The sequence below is a fragment of the Vanessa cardui genome, chromosome 25, assembly GCF_905220365.1.
Source record: "Vanessa cardui chromosome 25, ilVanCard2.1, whole genome shotgun sequence".
Taxonomy (NCBI): Eukaryota; Metazoa; Arthropoda; class Insecta; order Lepidoptera; family Nymphalidae; genus Vanessa; species Vanessa cardui.
Genome location: NC_061147.1, coordinates 3,017,573 through 3,034,949, shown reverse-complemented (window position 1 = coordinate 3,034,949; position 17,377 = coordinate 3,017,573). Strand labels below are relative to the sequence as shown.

The window sequence follows — 17,377 nt, the reverse complement described above, 5'->3', positions numbered from 1 at the left end:
AATATTTCGGTATATTTAAATAAGATAATATTTAATAAGTTTATAAAAATAATTTGAATAACTGAGCATGCCATATTAATATTAAAAGACGAATGATGTTTCACGAGTAAAATACTTGACAAGATTCACAAATGCAAATTCGCTGTAACCTTGAAGTTAGGGTTGCAAATGCGGGACGGGAAAAGCGGGACGGGAAAAAGCGGGACTGACATTTTATAGCGAAACAAAAAACCGGGACATTGTTTATTACATAATTATTAAATAACTTATCGGGATATTTATTAAGTGTCATTTATTGTAGGCACGTGACGAAATTAATACATAAATAGATTGCATTATTATTTTCTATTCATTATAAGCGACCAGTCCCGGCAAATATACTACAGATTTTGTATATTTACGACATCACATTAGAAACTAAAATTATCAGTGTTTCTTTACTATATTATCCATGTATGATATACAAAAACCTTCCTTTCGAATCACTCTATCTATTAAAAAAACCGCATCAAAATCCGTTGCGCAATTTTAAAGATCTAAGCTTACATAGACACATACAGCGGTAAACGACTTTGTTTTATACTGTGTAATGATAATAATATAACAATGATCATAGTATTTACAGCGCTTAGTTCACATTCCGGGACACTTTTTATCGGGACGCGTAACTACGGTCTAATGAAATATTCGTGAACTATTTGGTTCACTGAGTAGATGACATGAATTATTAGTGACTTCAAGACCTAAGTAAATATGAGCCGTCCTCTCAGGACGCCCCGAATGTCTTCAGAACAACGCTGTTATGAAATATTGATGAGCTAGTTTTTTGTGAATAAACTTGTGTAGCTTATAATATTATATAATTTTTTTTTATAATTAAATAGCTGTCGCCAGAGGCTTCGCACAAATTAAGGTTAAGCATGAAATAGCAACCAATGTAATCCTTAAATTTCAATTATGCTGGATGGCAAATTTCATCAAATTCGTATGCCTACTCGAATAAAGTATATTTTGAGTTTGACAGACGGTCTGTATGGTAGAGTTACTTTCGTAAGTAGTTTCATTGCCACAACTAAATCGTCATGATCGTGGAAGAACGTCGTATCTGCAATACTGTACATAAATAACGCTTTTACATTTTTTTCTGTTGTTGGTTGTGATGGCATTCCATGTCCAAAATACTAGCCAAGAATAGAGAATTGAGGATACAAACGCAAGTGGACACCAACCTTGCTCTCATATTTCGATGGGACGAGAAATCCGATATCGCCGGAAATAGCTTAGACGCGCCAACGGATTACAGATAATCTTTCGGAAAAACTTAATATTTTTTCGTGATGCCCGAGTTTTTTGTGCCCTAAGACCTCGGGATCTGCCTTATACGCCATTAAAGCAACGAAGCAACTTTTATTGTTACGTAATGTCAGACAAATACTAATACTTTAGTAGACAGCTAATTAATAGAAAAATAAGTTTCTTGATTTCTTCATCTTCACGGATGAAATAATTCGAGTGCCATCACGCGGATGGAACACGTACCATATTGAAGACAAATGCAGGTTTCCTGGCATTTTTTACCTTCTACTTAAATTTGGACACTTGAAGTATGAACAAAACTTGAACAAAAAAAAATCAGACCATTTCTAAATGTAGGGATCATCAGAAACGTTTTTAACTGAAATCTGGACAAACGCCAGCTTCTCCTGAAATGTCATAGTTAGATGATGATGTTGTCTAGGTGATTTCGGTGACGGACAATCTCGTGGAAGAGCTACCTACTACACACAAACACAGGACACTTGTGTGCTTCACGAGTGTGCGTAAAAACTGGTGCATTATCTATACCGTCCTTTTCATCATCTATGGCCTTATATCAAGTCACTAGACCTATTGAAATAAAACTAGTTATAACGGATTTGAATCGCGTATATTAATTATTTTTGACATCCCGACGTTTCGAGCACTTTACAGCGTTCGTGGTCTGGTGGTGGGTAGAGTACCCGTGACCACGAACGTGAATATACGCGAATCAAATCCGTTATAACTAGTTTTATTTCAATGTGTAATAATCGCGAAAATTTAAGAAAACATTATGTGAATCACTAGACCTATTTGATATACATTCCAAGTTTAAGCAGCTGTAATACAAAATTAAATTGTTAATACCATACATATTTAAAACGACCTGAATTTCCTTACGAAGAAATAAACCGTGACCCATTTCATATGATCGCTCGACACGATCATACAATATTCATGACATTTGATTGATTAATACTGACTATGCTCTTATTTTCGCGATTACTGTACGAAAATATGATAACTATTTATAATGTGGCACTTATCGTGCTCGAATTAAGATTCGAAATTCCATGAGCTTTCTCAAAACTAATCGAATGATAAAATTATATAGCCTTAATTATCTATACATAATAAAATTGGAGTGTCTGTTTGTAATATTAAAAGAGGCCTTTTTACTCAATGCACATGTATGTACATTTTTTGTCTGACTGTCTATCTGTTTGTTTGTTCTCTGGAACGACTGAACCAAATTTGATGAAATTTTGTATGAAGCAAACTTGAACTCCAAATAAGGACACAGGCTACTTTTTTTGTCTGACACATGACAACCAACACCCTAAAACGCGAACTAAGCCGAGGGCGACTACTAGTATGATACAAAAATTTAAGAAAAAGACTTCTATCGCGTTATCTTAAGAAAATACACCTACGTAGTAAAACCTCAGAAGTAAACCTTATCTAAATACAAATTTTGAGTCAAATCACACGCTATAAAGGTCTATATAGAACTTTTTGATTGAATAACAAAAGTAAAAAGAAAAAATCGTGTTTTTTTCCGTCTTCTCTAATACAACAAGTATGTATTATACATATACTTACCTCTTGAATCTGTTTACTGATGAAAACCGCAGTAAAATATCTAAGCGAACAGGCGCTCAGAAGAGGCTCTGTTACATACTTTGACATATTACTAATTTCTCAATTAGTATCATAAGTATTGTTGTATTGTCTCAGTACTTAACGTTACGTCATTACATAATCAGATACTTGCCCACAGCTGGGCTCGAGGTATGTTATCTTAAAGCTGATGGTTTTCGTTAATTCCACTATTTATTATTATTATTATTAACTATTTCTTACATCGTCAATGCGCCTCCAACCTTGGGGACTAAGATACTATGTCCCTTGTGCCTGTAGTTACACTGTCTCACTCACCCTTACGAAACTCACCAAACCGGAACACAAGAATACTGCGTACTGTTGTTTAGCGGTAAAATACCTGATGAGTGGGTACCTACCCAGGCGGGCTTGCACAAAGCCCTACCACCAAGTAACTATGCTGTTCCGATCCTGATTGGTCAATAGATTTCACAGAATTGATTATCCCTACGATGTTTTTGGGTACCGTCAACAGAAAAAAAAATATACGAAATTGTTGTCCGGGTTTGAACCCGGAACCATCGATGTAGATTCACCTGTCCTAACCACAAACCCATCTGAACATCGGAGTAATGTTTTTATTAGAAATTGTTCTCGTGAAATGTTCGTTATTTTCTTTCTAATATGAATAAACAATTGGTTTGTTTTCGTTGAGCGTTTATTTTCTTTTCTTATATAAGTTATTCCGTTCTTAAGAGGCTTTTGCTGTTCTTATCATTGAAAACAAACTGTTATTGATAATTATATAAGATTGAAGTATTGTTTGATATGATTTTTGTTTTTCAAACCATAATCTAACTACCTAATACTAACTATAAATATTATTTTATCTATTTATAAAATATATAAATGCATAATTATTGTATTTCGATGACAAATGCCATTTTTTTCTCTTCCTTCCCATTTGAAAATAAAAACAAGATATTCTTACCAAATTAATGTAAAATAACATATCATATACATATATATGTATGATTAAAACCGATGATCTTTTTTATGTTTATAGACTGCCGTTATCAGGACAGGCCACCATAAATGTTGCCTGGTGGTAAGTGGTACCACCCATCGTAGACATTGGCACTGTAAGAAATATTAACCATACCTTACGTCGTCAATGTGTTACCACCCTTGGGAGCTACGTTGTAGGTATAGATACACTGGCTCACTTAGCCCTCAAAGGAAAGGACAATAAAAAAAATCAAAATATACTTTATTCAAGTAGGCACAAGCACTTTTGAATTATCATTTAACAATTAAGTGAAGCTACCACCGGTTCGGAAAGTAGATTCTACCGAGAAGAACCGACAAGAAAATCAGTAGTTACTCTTTTTCAACATTTAAAAAATTTATCCTGCTTGGAAGTCAAAAGGTATTAACTCCACGCTTTTTTATCATCTATAAAATCTTGTATCGAATAATGTATAATACAAAAATTGTCTGCATATGTGGTGATTACACACACACAGACAAATCGGAAAGTAAATGAATATGTATTTATATGTTTATCCCGGCAACGAAATCCTCTTTGTCGTTCATATATCAAAAACTTAACTTATCCCGGGTAATGTAACCCCGGATGTACGTAAATTATGGGTAGCTATTTTTGGACTACGAGGATACGACTTCTTAGCGTGTTGTGACTTTTGGCGTTTCAAGTGACACTTATATTCCCTTTAAGTGTATTTATTAAGCGGACGTCTAAAGGGCCGCAGTCGAAGTGCTAACCATTTGGTACACAAGTTCAAATCCCGGTATTTTTTTAAGTGTTTATTTTTAAGACATACAATTATCATAGAAAATTATTGAAACATATTAGAGATATAAATAACCGATCGAGCTCCAACATATAATCACAAAAGCAGACGTAGACTAAAATTATACATCTAATTACTTAAAAGGTTTATATATAGCATTAAAGACAAAAATTAACTAAAGTCTATAGTGTTGAAAAAGGTCGTGGGCGTATTTATTTATTTCTAGTCGGTATATATAAAAAAAATACTTCGCAAAGACTATTTCGACGTCGACGTTTAAACCATGACGTATCAAAAGCCTTTTTATGAGTACACTTGTATATGTATGATTTGATTATTTACATATGACTTTGTTTATTGATCAAGAAGCTTCTTTAATTGACATTTTATCCTACTAATAATATATAAGGGAAAGTTTATGAGGATGGATATATGTATGTACCTACTCTTTCACAAAAAAACCACTAAACGGATTTCAATGAAATTTTACAGTAATATACGTTATACATTTGAATAGCACATAGGTTATTATATAATGATGTTATGTAATTTGGTTATAATATAATAATACTGTATCAAGTACCCGTGCGACGCAGGGCGGGTCTCTATTAAAGATATATTTATAAATCTATTATTAATTACATGATATTGGTCGTGAAATATACTCGTATAACATTTACAAAGTTTAACTTCTAAATATATTAAAAGGATCAAAGAACATCAAAAAATCTACATCTATCATTAAAATGTATTTACTTTTAAAAGATTTATATATAAAATATTGAACGATATGTATGAATGGTTCGTTTTATAGCAAAAGGCGTTTACACATTTCAAACGTAGACTTATTTTCTTTTTATAGATACCGCCGTAAATTTCTTTACGATAGCAAAAGGGTGCTTGTTAAATAATACTTTCGAGTAACATATAGGGATTGCTTTTCACTGCATTTATAAAGCTATAAAAAGCGATACAATATTATAATTTGATGTTTCACATGCCTTATCTCTGTCTATCTCGAATCGCGTTTATAAATATCCAATAATAATTAAGAACAATACGTTACTCATATTATATGACATAAATATTGTTTAAAACACTTTTATTGCTCAAAACTCATAATGTTCCATTGAATCGAGAATATTTTAGTTACAATAAAGATAACGGGATAAAATCAAAACATTTCAGATTCAATTCTATAAAATTCACCAAAACACTTTAAAAACGTGGTGGGTTATTCTCCAATCGTCCTTCAAAAACTAATCCATGCAATGATACATATATGTACAAACAATAAAACAATAAGATAAAGATATAATCTTACTATCGCAAGGCGTGCAATACAAGAGATACCCTAAGGGGTTAATTTTAAACTAGAAGATTAACTACGAGTTAAACACGTGTCGGTTGTTTTAAACGGCCATTACGTACTGTTTACCGATGGATAAAAATTTATTACCTCGCTAGAACAAAGATTACGTGTATCTTATTAAAATGGTATAAGTTGAAATTTCAGAACGAATTATAAAAAACAGTGGTTCTGTATTAAAAGCACCGATACTCTGTAGCTGTATAGCATATTGTAATCGAGAAAATATTACACAGAATATACCTAATATTTACATAGCTATATAGTTCTTATTTAATAACTATTTATTTATAATACAGCATTATATTATACTACCGCTAAACAACAGTACGCAGTATTGTTGTGTTCCGGTTTGAAGGGTGAGTGAGCCATTGTAACTAAAGGCACAAGGGACATAGCATCTTAGTTCCCAAGGTTGGTAGCGCATTGACGATATAAGGAATAGTTAATATTTCTTACAGCGTCATTGTCTATGGGTGATGGTGACTTACCATCAAGTGGCCCATACGCTCGTCCGCCAACCTATTCCATAAAAAAAACTAAACTACTGATTACTGAATTCCGATAACAATTTCATTGACATTCGAAATGTCATTTTTTTCAAATCCATACGTCATACTTTATTCTAGCTCTGGACCAATGAAATCGGGTCAATTTGCTGTCAAAAAATGTTAATTTGTCTTTTTGTTCTATAAAGGTTGGAATATGCTTTATGTCTTTTGAAAATTGAATCACAATTATTAGGATGACGCCAAGACGTCATAATTGTGACAATTCATTTTTTGTTTCCAGTGTTTTATGAATGTATTTTTCATATAAATAATATATATCACTATGTATGTATATCACGCATGTTTCTTAGGATCTTTAAAAAAACTTGATCTGGAATTTAAATCTGACTGTCTGACAAATACAGAATACTATAATCAAAGCCTGATTTTATTCAAACCGAAGCCTACAGTTGCAGTAGTATGTTCAAGATCTTTGCTTATAATTAAAAAAAAAATAGAAAATTTTGATGTTTAGGGATTTCCCCGTGTAAGCATTAATTTAATCGATATTTATAAAATGTAACGCAAAAGTTGTTAAGAACAAACACATATCATACATTAGATTATCAACTGTAGGTATATATACTTAAGTTCCATTTTTGGATTTTTCATTTGTGTCTACGTCCGTATGTTGGTCGTATGTTCGTTTGTTTTGACATTACCGCTTAAGTTTTAAGGAAGTTGTAAATTTTTAATAGGTAATAAGAAACGTGGCGCATTGTGAGTTTTTTCATCGTCGTTAAATTGTTATCGATTTTAGACCACACAGGGTTTATACGTCGTTTTAAAACATTCATATTTTTATTGACTACAAACTGCGTCAGATACATCCCGCGCTGGACATATAATATTTACTACGTGAATATTTACGAACGTAACCAAATTTCTGAAAGAAGAGATATTCTTTAAAGAACCAGCCCTTCGAAACTAGCCGATGCATTCAGTATTGGTCATATTCATTTTTTTTTCATAATAATTATAGAACATGTTCATGCTGTTTTTGGTTGCCTGGAAAAGATCTTTCATTTAAGCTGAATTCTTGCTGTTTTTATTTATTTTCGCTTTCTGGCGTATACTAAACAATAAATTAAAGTAACAAAAATGTGTGCATTCTGCAAGGATTGAGTAAATCTACTTTACCGTAATCTTTGAGATGTCAGGCACGATAGGAATGTTATATTGTCAAATTAGTAGTATAACCCTAATAAATAGGAAAGTAGTAAAGCGAATGATTATTATTTTAACATAATAACAATTTATCATTGCATGAATTGTACACTGTGTTTAAGTCGGTTTATAAAGCTACTTCGTTATCAAAGGAATTTATTTCGCAAAAAACTTAATAATACATATAGTAAATATTAACTCAATAAAAAAGCAAATATATTTTTTAAAACAGTCTAATATTAAATGTTAAAATAAAAGGGAGTTGAATTTCACGACACAAGTCACGTACACCTACTCGACAACAGATGGCGCTAGTCGTGTTCAGAATCATAACGCGAATATATACCAGATCCGAATTTTCTTTAGAACACTGTTAAATATTTGTAAATTCATTTTCATATGTTTTATTTTTAAATAAATTTACTCTTTACATTCGGAATAACTAATAGAATATACTTTTTTTATCTACAAATTTAAATACAGCATTCATAATTCGTAGAATTCATTCGAAACAGAATTTCTATGTGTGTTTGTTTGTGGAATTCATGTTTTACGAAGTATTGTAGATATTTATGATTAAATCCGTTCCTAGAGCTATAATAGGCGGATTAAAGGTAATTACTCTCGGAAATGCACATTCAAAAATGTTGACTTGTAACTGACAATAATTAATTATACGAATATTTTAATAAAGCTAACCCAATTATACTCCTAATAACATATGTGAAATGCTTCCATCAAATATTTGACATGTAATAAGAATTAATTTTCTAAACAGTTATTAATTAACGATTTTCAAAAAACTACAATACAAGAACTAAATGAGCAATAATAAATACATCAAGAAATCCAAAGTGCTATTATAAAATATTTATGATAGTGAATATATATTAAAGATAGATAAAGATAGATCACACCAAAAACGGTAGTAATTATGATGTGAACATCGCATAATCGAACCGTTATTTTAACGAAGCAACAAAATTAAAATAGATAAAAGATCTCAAAAAGATCGTAAAAGATATGCAAATTTTTATAACATCGATGATATAAATTGCTTTATTACATAAAATTAATTAACTCCAAAACGCGATAGAAATTTATATCTATAATTTACGATCGATCCAAACATTTGGCTAAAAGCTAAATTCAACGTTTCAAATGTGAGTTTTTATGCTTAATTAGTTTTATATAAATATGTAATCGTTTTAAAATTCTTCTTGAGCTACATCATCAAAACCGGTGGCAGGAGAATGTTCACTCGGCTGTGAGAATTTTGGTATATGGTTATGGCATTTTTAATTTAGTCGTTTCATATATCACATCTTCATAGCAGACAGTTATCTAAAATTTGAGCATCGTTATGCTCTTCCAATAAATCTCTTTCACATATATTATAAAAGCATCGGTAATCTTAACTTAGTACGCCTTTCGATAGCTGCTAATAAATTAGGAAAAATATATCCAAAAGTTCGATTCATAATCTATAAAAATCGTTCGATATTTTTTAGAAAGTGGACAGACAAACCGTAGCAAACGAAATTATTTGTACGTGACCAGGTCGCACGATTTCAGTTCCTTTTAAGATGTCTTTTTTATTATATCGAGCGACGTGTTCAGATTATTAGTCGATTCCAGACTTACTACAGTTATTTTTTGTTCCAATAACTTATTGCATTCGATCTTATTTCTCGATATTTTCAATCAACTTAAATACAAAAACATCACATTATAATTTTTTCATCGTCGTATCTTTAGTTTTCTTTATGAATTATCTTTGTTGCAACGATACTATCCCGTGTGGTCTTTTTTATCGGTTTAATGGTCCTATAATTGATAATAAATAAATGGTCAGTCAATAAATTTAGATTCATTGAGAAGTTGTATTTGTTTATTCAATCGTTCGAAACTATGCGGGTTAGAATTTTAGGTGAGTGTTTTGTTATTACATTTATCTTTCCTAATTAATTGATTTAATTTGATGAATTTATTTCTTTTTGTAGATCGTTTTTTGTTTCGTCTAAATCCAAGAAATGGTTATAGGTATCTAAGTCTTGTTTTAAGTAGCGTCTGAGAATTTGATAATTTTAACGATCGTATTGATCATTAAATTTTTTTTGGAACATTTTTTTGCAATTTATATTCCGACGGCGTTGCGAATGTTTTAAAGCTCATGAATTGATCATTCATTGGAATTAACAGAAACGTCTTTGTCAACCATAATAAACTTTCCTTATGCGGTTGATGCGTTGTTAATTTGTAATAAATATTAAAGCTATCTACACTGGGGGACTATTAAATCAAGCATTTGTCAATTAAAAGATAAATTGTATAATAATTCACTGGGGAATATAGTAATAATTGTACTCACCTAAAACTACCAATATGAAGCACAAACTAATGTACAAGATCATCAGGAATCTTTGGTAACTAATAAACTAATATTATCACACACAAAATGGACAATCATCTAAGCGATCGCCTATAATTTATATCACAGCACACATCACTAACTACACGATTTCGGCCGCACTGCGATCCCATCAAACCATCACTATTATCAGCACATAATTTTTTTCGTAGCCGAGTGCATTCGGACCACAACTTTTTACCCAACTTAAACTTTTGGTCATCGTATGCGATATAAAGTGTACCGTACGTCGGTGGCGATTCCCATCACTATATATAATAAAACACAGTCAATAATATAATTTTAAATGTTAATAAAGTCACTTTGAATTGTTTAAGTGTTGTATTGTACGATAGTTTCGACGAGACGAGCGACACAGGTCCGTCGTCTGCGACGGTCGGGACGTAACTGGCATGAAGTTGGTCGGGATTGGTGAAGAATCAAGAATGCGCGGCGCATGGTTGCCTCACCGGCCACGCTCGGATAGTTAGCCGTCCAAAATAGAGAGTTGTTTGTTGCGGAGTCGATACGAACAATCCCGTGAACCCTGAACGTTGTCGGGTATTATAACCAGATAGACAGTCGTGCATTGTCAGTGGCGTCGCCCTCGCTCTTGGCCGCTTTCGTTCCCTGGGTAGGTAAGAACGCATTGTCGAAATGCATTCAGTATACAATAATTCGAATCGTCCGTCTCTTTCTAGCGTGCGACGGGAGAAAAAAACAGGTAAACGCAGCGATACCCAACACTTCGATATAAGAGTATTTTAAAAATCAAAATCGACGTTTAGAAATGGTATTTTAACATTAATTCGTTGAATAACGTGCGTCCGAGTTAATATTAAAATCGATATATCATTCGTTATGACTTTAAATAATATATATGTTTGATTCTGTCATCGGTCGCAATAAATTTCGATAATTAGCGCATCGCTTATTGAAACACCAATTTGTATTGTGTACGCTCGTCGGCCGCTATCATAGAGTAAATAATTTCGTGTGAAATATTATTGTTATAATATATTTTAAAGTAAATTAAAATTTCTTTATCCGTCGTCGTTATTCTCGAAACCGAATATCGATATTTGTAAATAAAAAACATTGTATTTCATCTTTATTTACGAATAGTTGAAACAGAACGCTTTGGTTGCACGTTGATTGCATTCCAGTAATTATTTTAAGAGTAAAACCTTTGGACCTCCTGAGGTATTATTTTAAGCAATTTGGTTTCAAAGTATGAGTTATATAGCCTACTTGATTTTAATAAAATTATTCGATATGACTAACATGTCATAATGGATGAAACTGTGCCAGATATATTCTCACAAGTATCAAGAACTGTATAAAGTTTCAACTCAATCAGATAAACGCTACAGAAACGCTTATAACACTTTTTTATATGTCTCTACATCTTTTACATCTTCTCTAGCTAATGTCATATAGTTTTACAATTTGTTGGTAAAATATTTTTGGATACGGCATGTACTGAAACATAATGGACTATCAAAACTGGGCAGTTGTCATGCCTGTGTATTCCATAAGCATAGCAGCTCATTTTTATGACACTGGCTGAGGAGATTCAACAACTTTGAAAAAAAAAAAACACATAAAATATATGCCATCCAAATTTTTTTAAAGGGGCTGTATCTTAGCTCAAGTCCAAAACATTTTAATGTATAACCAGGACATCAAATTGAACCTTGGCATGAACAGATTACTAACAAAATACGACATAACTTAAATCTTTGACGGAACACGCTACATCTCCTGTAAAGATCGCAGTTTGCTAAGTCATTAAAAAAGACTTATTTCAATCAGATAGATATTGATTAAGTATAATTATGAATATGTAATTATTAATTAGTAATAATTAATATAATTCCTACAAAAAAAAATTAGGAACGAATTATAGTAGGCTCATAAAAAGCCTAAGTAATATTAAGTGTTAAATTATTTGTTAGCTACTTCGGAAAGTAGATTTACAAGAACCGACTAGAAACTCAGTAGTTACTTTTTCCACAATTTTTACTTATTGGTGTTATGTTATTTTCTTTTATAAGTAAACCATTCGAATAAAAACGTTTGCGTTTATAATATTGGAAAGCACAAGGAAAGTTTTATTTAAAAGACATTCTCCGTTGTCACGACCCGTCACGGGCATTGTTAGTATTGGGTTAGTATAACTTAGAAGTTTACTGCTACCTTTTCGAGATACAACGTTTAAAGACAAACATATATATATTTATGATGTATTTTTTGCAAATATAAAATAATTAACACAATATATGGAACACCCGTATACGCTATACTAAACGATGTTATTCTTTCTTTATCGCTATTTTGATTATTTTAAACTTTGATATGTACCTGCGTTTTGTTTATTTTATAGTTATTTTATTATTATTGTATAAGTGTTGACAACGAATACCGATGTACGGATAGATCCAATGGGGTTTTTGTTACATCGTTGTCTGTATAAACAAAGCATGTATAATGGTATTCAATAAATAAATAAATAAATAATACCCTATTTTTATGATTGAATAATTGTAATCCTTTTTTGTTTCGTTGTTTTTCCTATTACATGTTTACATCATTACATATTAGAAAACAAAATCATCCAGTCGCGTTTGTTTGTCTCTTTGTTCGCGACTAACTCCAAAACTGAACGGATTTCTATACCGTCACCATCAGACAGAGAGTTTCATAAGGAAGGAATAAATATATAATGTATTTAGGTTTCTGGGTAAATAAGTTGAAATAAAACGACAACTGTTAAACATGTCGGAAATAAGCAACAAAATCATATAAAAATATAAAATTATGTCCACCCGTGAGAAGCCGGGACTGGCCACTTGTATAACATAATTACAGACTGAAAATAATTCATATTTTTAGAAGACTTCATTTAGTATTACTTGTTGCTATTGTTTCTTATTTAATATTTGTATTTACAATATATATGTCTGGGCCGTGATGGTCCAGTGCTACAAATGAATCTTCTGATTCCGAGTTCAAACTCGAGGAAAAAACTACATCGCACGTGATATATGACGTATACGCATAGGCATCCAGACTATGCCCAGCTGTGGGATGTTCACAGGTTGTTACTGTGCAATTAAATTTAAATAAAATGAAGTTATTTGTGGTTGTAATATTTGTATTTCTAGGATAAACATTCTCTTTTTCTTTTTCAATTGTAAAACTGTTTTCAACAGAAGTCCTAAAAGCTCTACATCTCTTACAGAGGAAAAAAAAAGCTTAAAAAAAGGCTCGTTAAAGGCGAACATTAAGGTTTCGACCGTTTAAACAAAAAAAGATTCCTATAAATTAAGTCAAGCGAAAATGAATTTTAAGATCTAACAATTAAAGCTCATAACGTATATTATAATCATTGCTAGGATGGAGATTGTTATAGATAGTTTTGACACAAATAGGGTTGTATCAGTGTCGATAAATTTGCCCAAGGGATGACCCGTTCCGATTGAATGCAATATATTAAATCCTGGGAATGAAAAGATTTGTAAATCGCTGTTCAACCCTTAGCTTGGTCAGAATGCTTGGGTGTTTTTAATCGATTATATTAATTGACCTATAATGTAATTATGTTTTAATTGGGCATGACTAAGAATATCGGGTCGATTATTATGTATCAAATGTATAATAATACTACATATATGTCACCAACCCATCATATATTTTAGTGCAAAATGTATAAGTTAGCTTTAAGACTTTTAGTTCCAATGTTGGTGACGCATTGGCAATGTTTAATGGCCAATATTTCTTACAACGCCAATGTTTATTGACAGTGGTAACCAATTACCAGTCTACATACCAATCTTATAATCATTACAATTATTATTTTCCAAACGAATCTTTTCTGTTACATCTTTATTAATTTAATAAATGTAGGTTAAATAATGACGTCACGATTGTTAAGTCAATGCGTCTGCCATATCTCTGTATATTAAGAACAATAATTGTAACAAAGGCCACAAGACAGCATGAGTTTGAATGTGTGGCGTCGGTCTTAAATACCGAAGCGTTTCTATAAAAAGCGCGAATAGTAAACGTCACGAACAATGTGGAACAAGACTACGCTCCGTTATCTATAGTAATATTATAAATGTGAAAGTAACTCTATCTGTCTGTCTGTCTTTTTCACGACCAAACCGCTGAACCGATTTTGATGAAATTTGGTATGAAGCAAACTTGGACTCCAAGAAAAACATAGACTACTTTTTTGCCTGATACATGATAATCAACAGCGAGCGACTGCTAGTAATAAACATACAAACACAAAGTATTGCTTATATTGATAATGTTTTAAACTTTAAATAAAAAAAACAAGTCTTTCATCCGCCATGTTACATTATTGTGACGTCACAAAGCGTGCGTCGTCATACCCTATGACAGCAACGTTCGATTTTTGTAAATTTAATTTTTTTACAGATTATAAATATTTGTGATATTCTCTTTTTTTTAATTTGAATTTCGATTGTCAATTTAAATACATCAATTTAAATTGATAATTGAGACAATCATTTTTTATAAACTGTTCTTTTATGTCCCGAATTATACACATCGCCAGTTTCACCAACCTTGGGAACTGAGATGTTATGTACCTGTAGTTACACCGACTCACTCGTCTTTAAGCCACAAGACAACAATACTACCCAGTATACTGCTATTTGGCAGTAGAACATCTGATGACTGTTACCTACTCAGACGGGCTAGTACAAAGCCCAAGTAAATTGTATTTCCTGACCCTATTGTGTTCAACTATACATCTACAATAAAACCTTCAAAATAAACATTTAAACGCGTTCCTACAAATTCATATTCTTGAGTAATGATACAATTAATAAGTATTAAAATTAATAAGATAAATTTGTTGAAACTTACTTAAATGCCAAACCAATCTTTATATTTTTAACGACTCAAAGTGTTGTAATGAAGATGTTACGAAAAACGGTTCGATTTTAATTGAGGTCGATTTTGAACACAACCTGCTTATTTAAATAACACCTTTTTGTGGTAGTAGGCTTACCTACATTTATTGAGATTTTGAAAACTGGCATGGAAAAATGATAAATATATGTATATATAAAAGGAAAATACCTCTCACTGATCAATCACGACACCTCAGAAACTATAAGTAAAATAACAGCCTATAAATTTCCCACTCCTTGTCTACGGCCTCCTCTTCTATTAAGGAGAGGGTTTGGAACATATTCCACCACGCTGTTCCAATGCGGGTTGGTGTAATACACATGTGGCAGAATTTCGAAGAAATTAGACACATGCAGGTTTTCTCACGATGTTTTCCTTCACCGCCGAGCACGGGATGAATTATAATGACAAATTAAGCACATACGTATATATATATAGTGGTGCTTGCCTGGGCTTGAACGCGAAAACATCGGTTAGGATACACGCGTTCTAACCCTTGGGCCATCTCAGCTCTCCTCAGAAACTATAACACTTATAAACTTGAAATTTTGCAGGTAGGTTCCTTATAGGGTATTCCTTATATGGGCTAAGAACGGATTTAAACCCCTCATAAAACCCCTAATTAGTTAACGGGGGTTAAAAGTTTTCGCACGAATAAAGCAGCAGGGTCAGCGGTATGATATATTTTTAATAAGACCATAATTATATGGGCGATACATCGTTGATATATAGTATACTATTGCCGTTCCGATGTCGTACGGAAGGAATAAGAATATCTCTTTGATAAAATCGAGTACCCCCCCCCCCCTACCGTATCGTATAATTCATCTTTGGCAACATTTTGTCAAATTCTGTTCAGCGGTTTAGCCGCTGGCATTTATTATTGTTATGTGTATATAACACAAGGATGACACACACGCACACACACACACACACAAAGTTCGCTTGTGACCAAAAACATCGTGAGGACACCGACACTACGTCATATGGATATCTACGTCATGTACAGAACCAACCAGCACTGAAGCTCTCTTCTTTCGGCGAAATCGTAGTGGGCGTATAAAATCGAACTGGTAAGTAAAAGGTATTTATAAAAATACCAAGAAAGTTTACGAACACTACAAATGTAAGAAAAACGCAAAGAAAACCGTTACGTTATTTTTTTTCCTGCCAAATGATTTGAATGATATCTTCGAGCAAAACAATTTTCAACGATTACGCTACGGATCAAACTCGCCCGCTCGCGTTTTCGAATAGAAACATCATTCGCTATGCTTTTTTATCGTTGAATTTTGGAAAGGGCGAGCACGTCGAGACTTATTACTGGTTCTATACGAATATGCAACAATATAAGAAACTGTGGTATGCTATTTAAAATATCTATTACTAGATTTTTTACAGTTAATTTTCCAAATATATAGTATAGACCTACTGTTATAGAATATGTACTAGTATAAGTAGTAAAGTAACAGCCTGTACATTTCCCACTGCTGAGATAAGGCCTCCTCTTCTATTGAGGAGAGGGTTTGGAACATATTCCATGGTGGAATGCACAAGTGGCAGAATTTCGATGAAATTAGACACATGCAGGTTTCCTCACGATATTTTTCTTCACGGCCGAGCACGAGATGAATTATAAACACGAATTAAGCACATATATATAGTGGTGCTTGCCTGGGTTTGAACTCGCAATCATCGGTTAAGATGCACGCGTTCTAACCCTGGGCCATCTCAGCTCTTATTCTAGCATATTCGGTCCAATGAATATATATGGAGATATGAATAACATTTTTTATTTATTTTATTCAATTTTAAAGTTGTATATGTAATCTTGAAGCTGGAACAGTTAGTTAGTCAGTTAACTCATAAAGGTAAGAAATAAAACGTATAAACGATATATATAAAACAATTTTTTGTATCCGTTAAATAGCAATACTGTGTGCCGTTTTAGAATATTATTTTGTGAGTTAGTATATGAACAAGGCACTGACACATAAGTTTATCATTGTATGGGTAAGATGAATTTTAATAAAATGAATTTTAATAAAATTGTACAAGCAATGTTACATTATAATTTTACAGGATTATATTCACCTTACCGGAATATTTTTTCCAGTAATTTCTAAATTATAGACTATAGTCACGTGTCAATTACAAGCAAATATTAGTAAAAATGTCCAATCAGCACTCATAATAAGTCTCTATACATAATTGT

At 32.3% G+C, this 17,377-nt stretch overlaps 1 protein-coding gene across 3 annotated transcripts in view; it reads right to left on the bottom strand.

The window, feature by feature from the left end:
- LOC124540486 overlaps positions 1–17,377 on the bottom strand; it is a 681,189-nt gene that overhangs the window by 23,798 nt on the left and 640,014 nt on the right. The window contains exon 1 of one of the 3 annotated variants that reach the window (XM_047118101.1): positions 10,174–10,646. The exons of the other annotated variants lie outside the window; for them this stretch is intronic. Coding sequence (XP_046974057.1) covers positions 10,174–10,216 — 43 coding nt within the window. The 5' untranslated portion in view covers positions 10,217–10,646. Of the gene's footprint in view, positions 1–10,173; positions 10,647–17,377 lie in introns of those variants that run through there. 3 annotated transcript variants of the gene reach the window in all.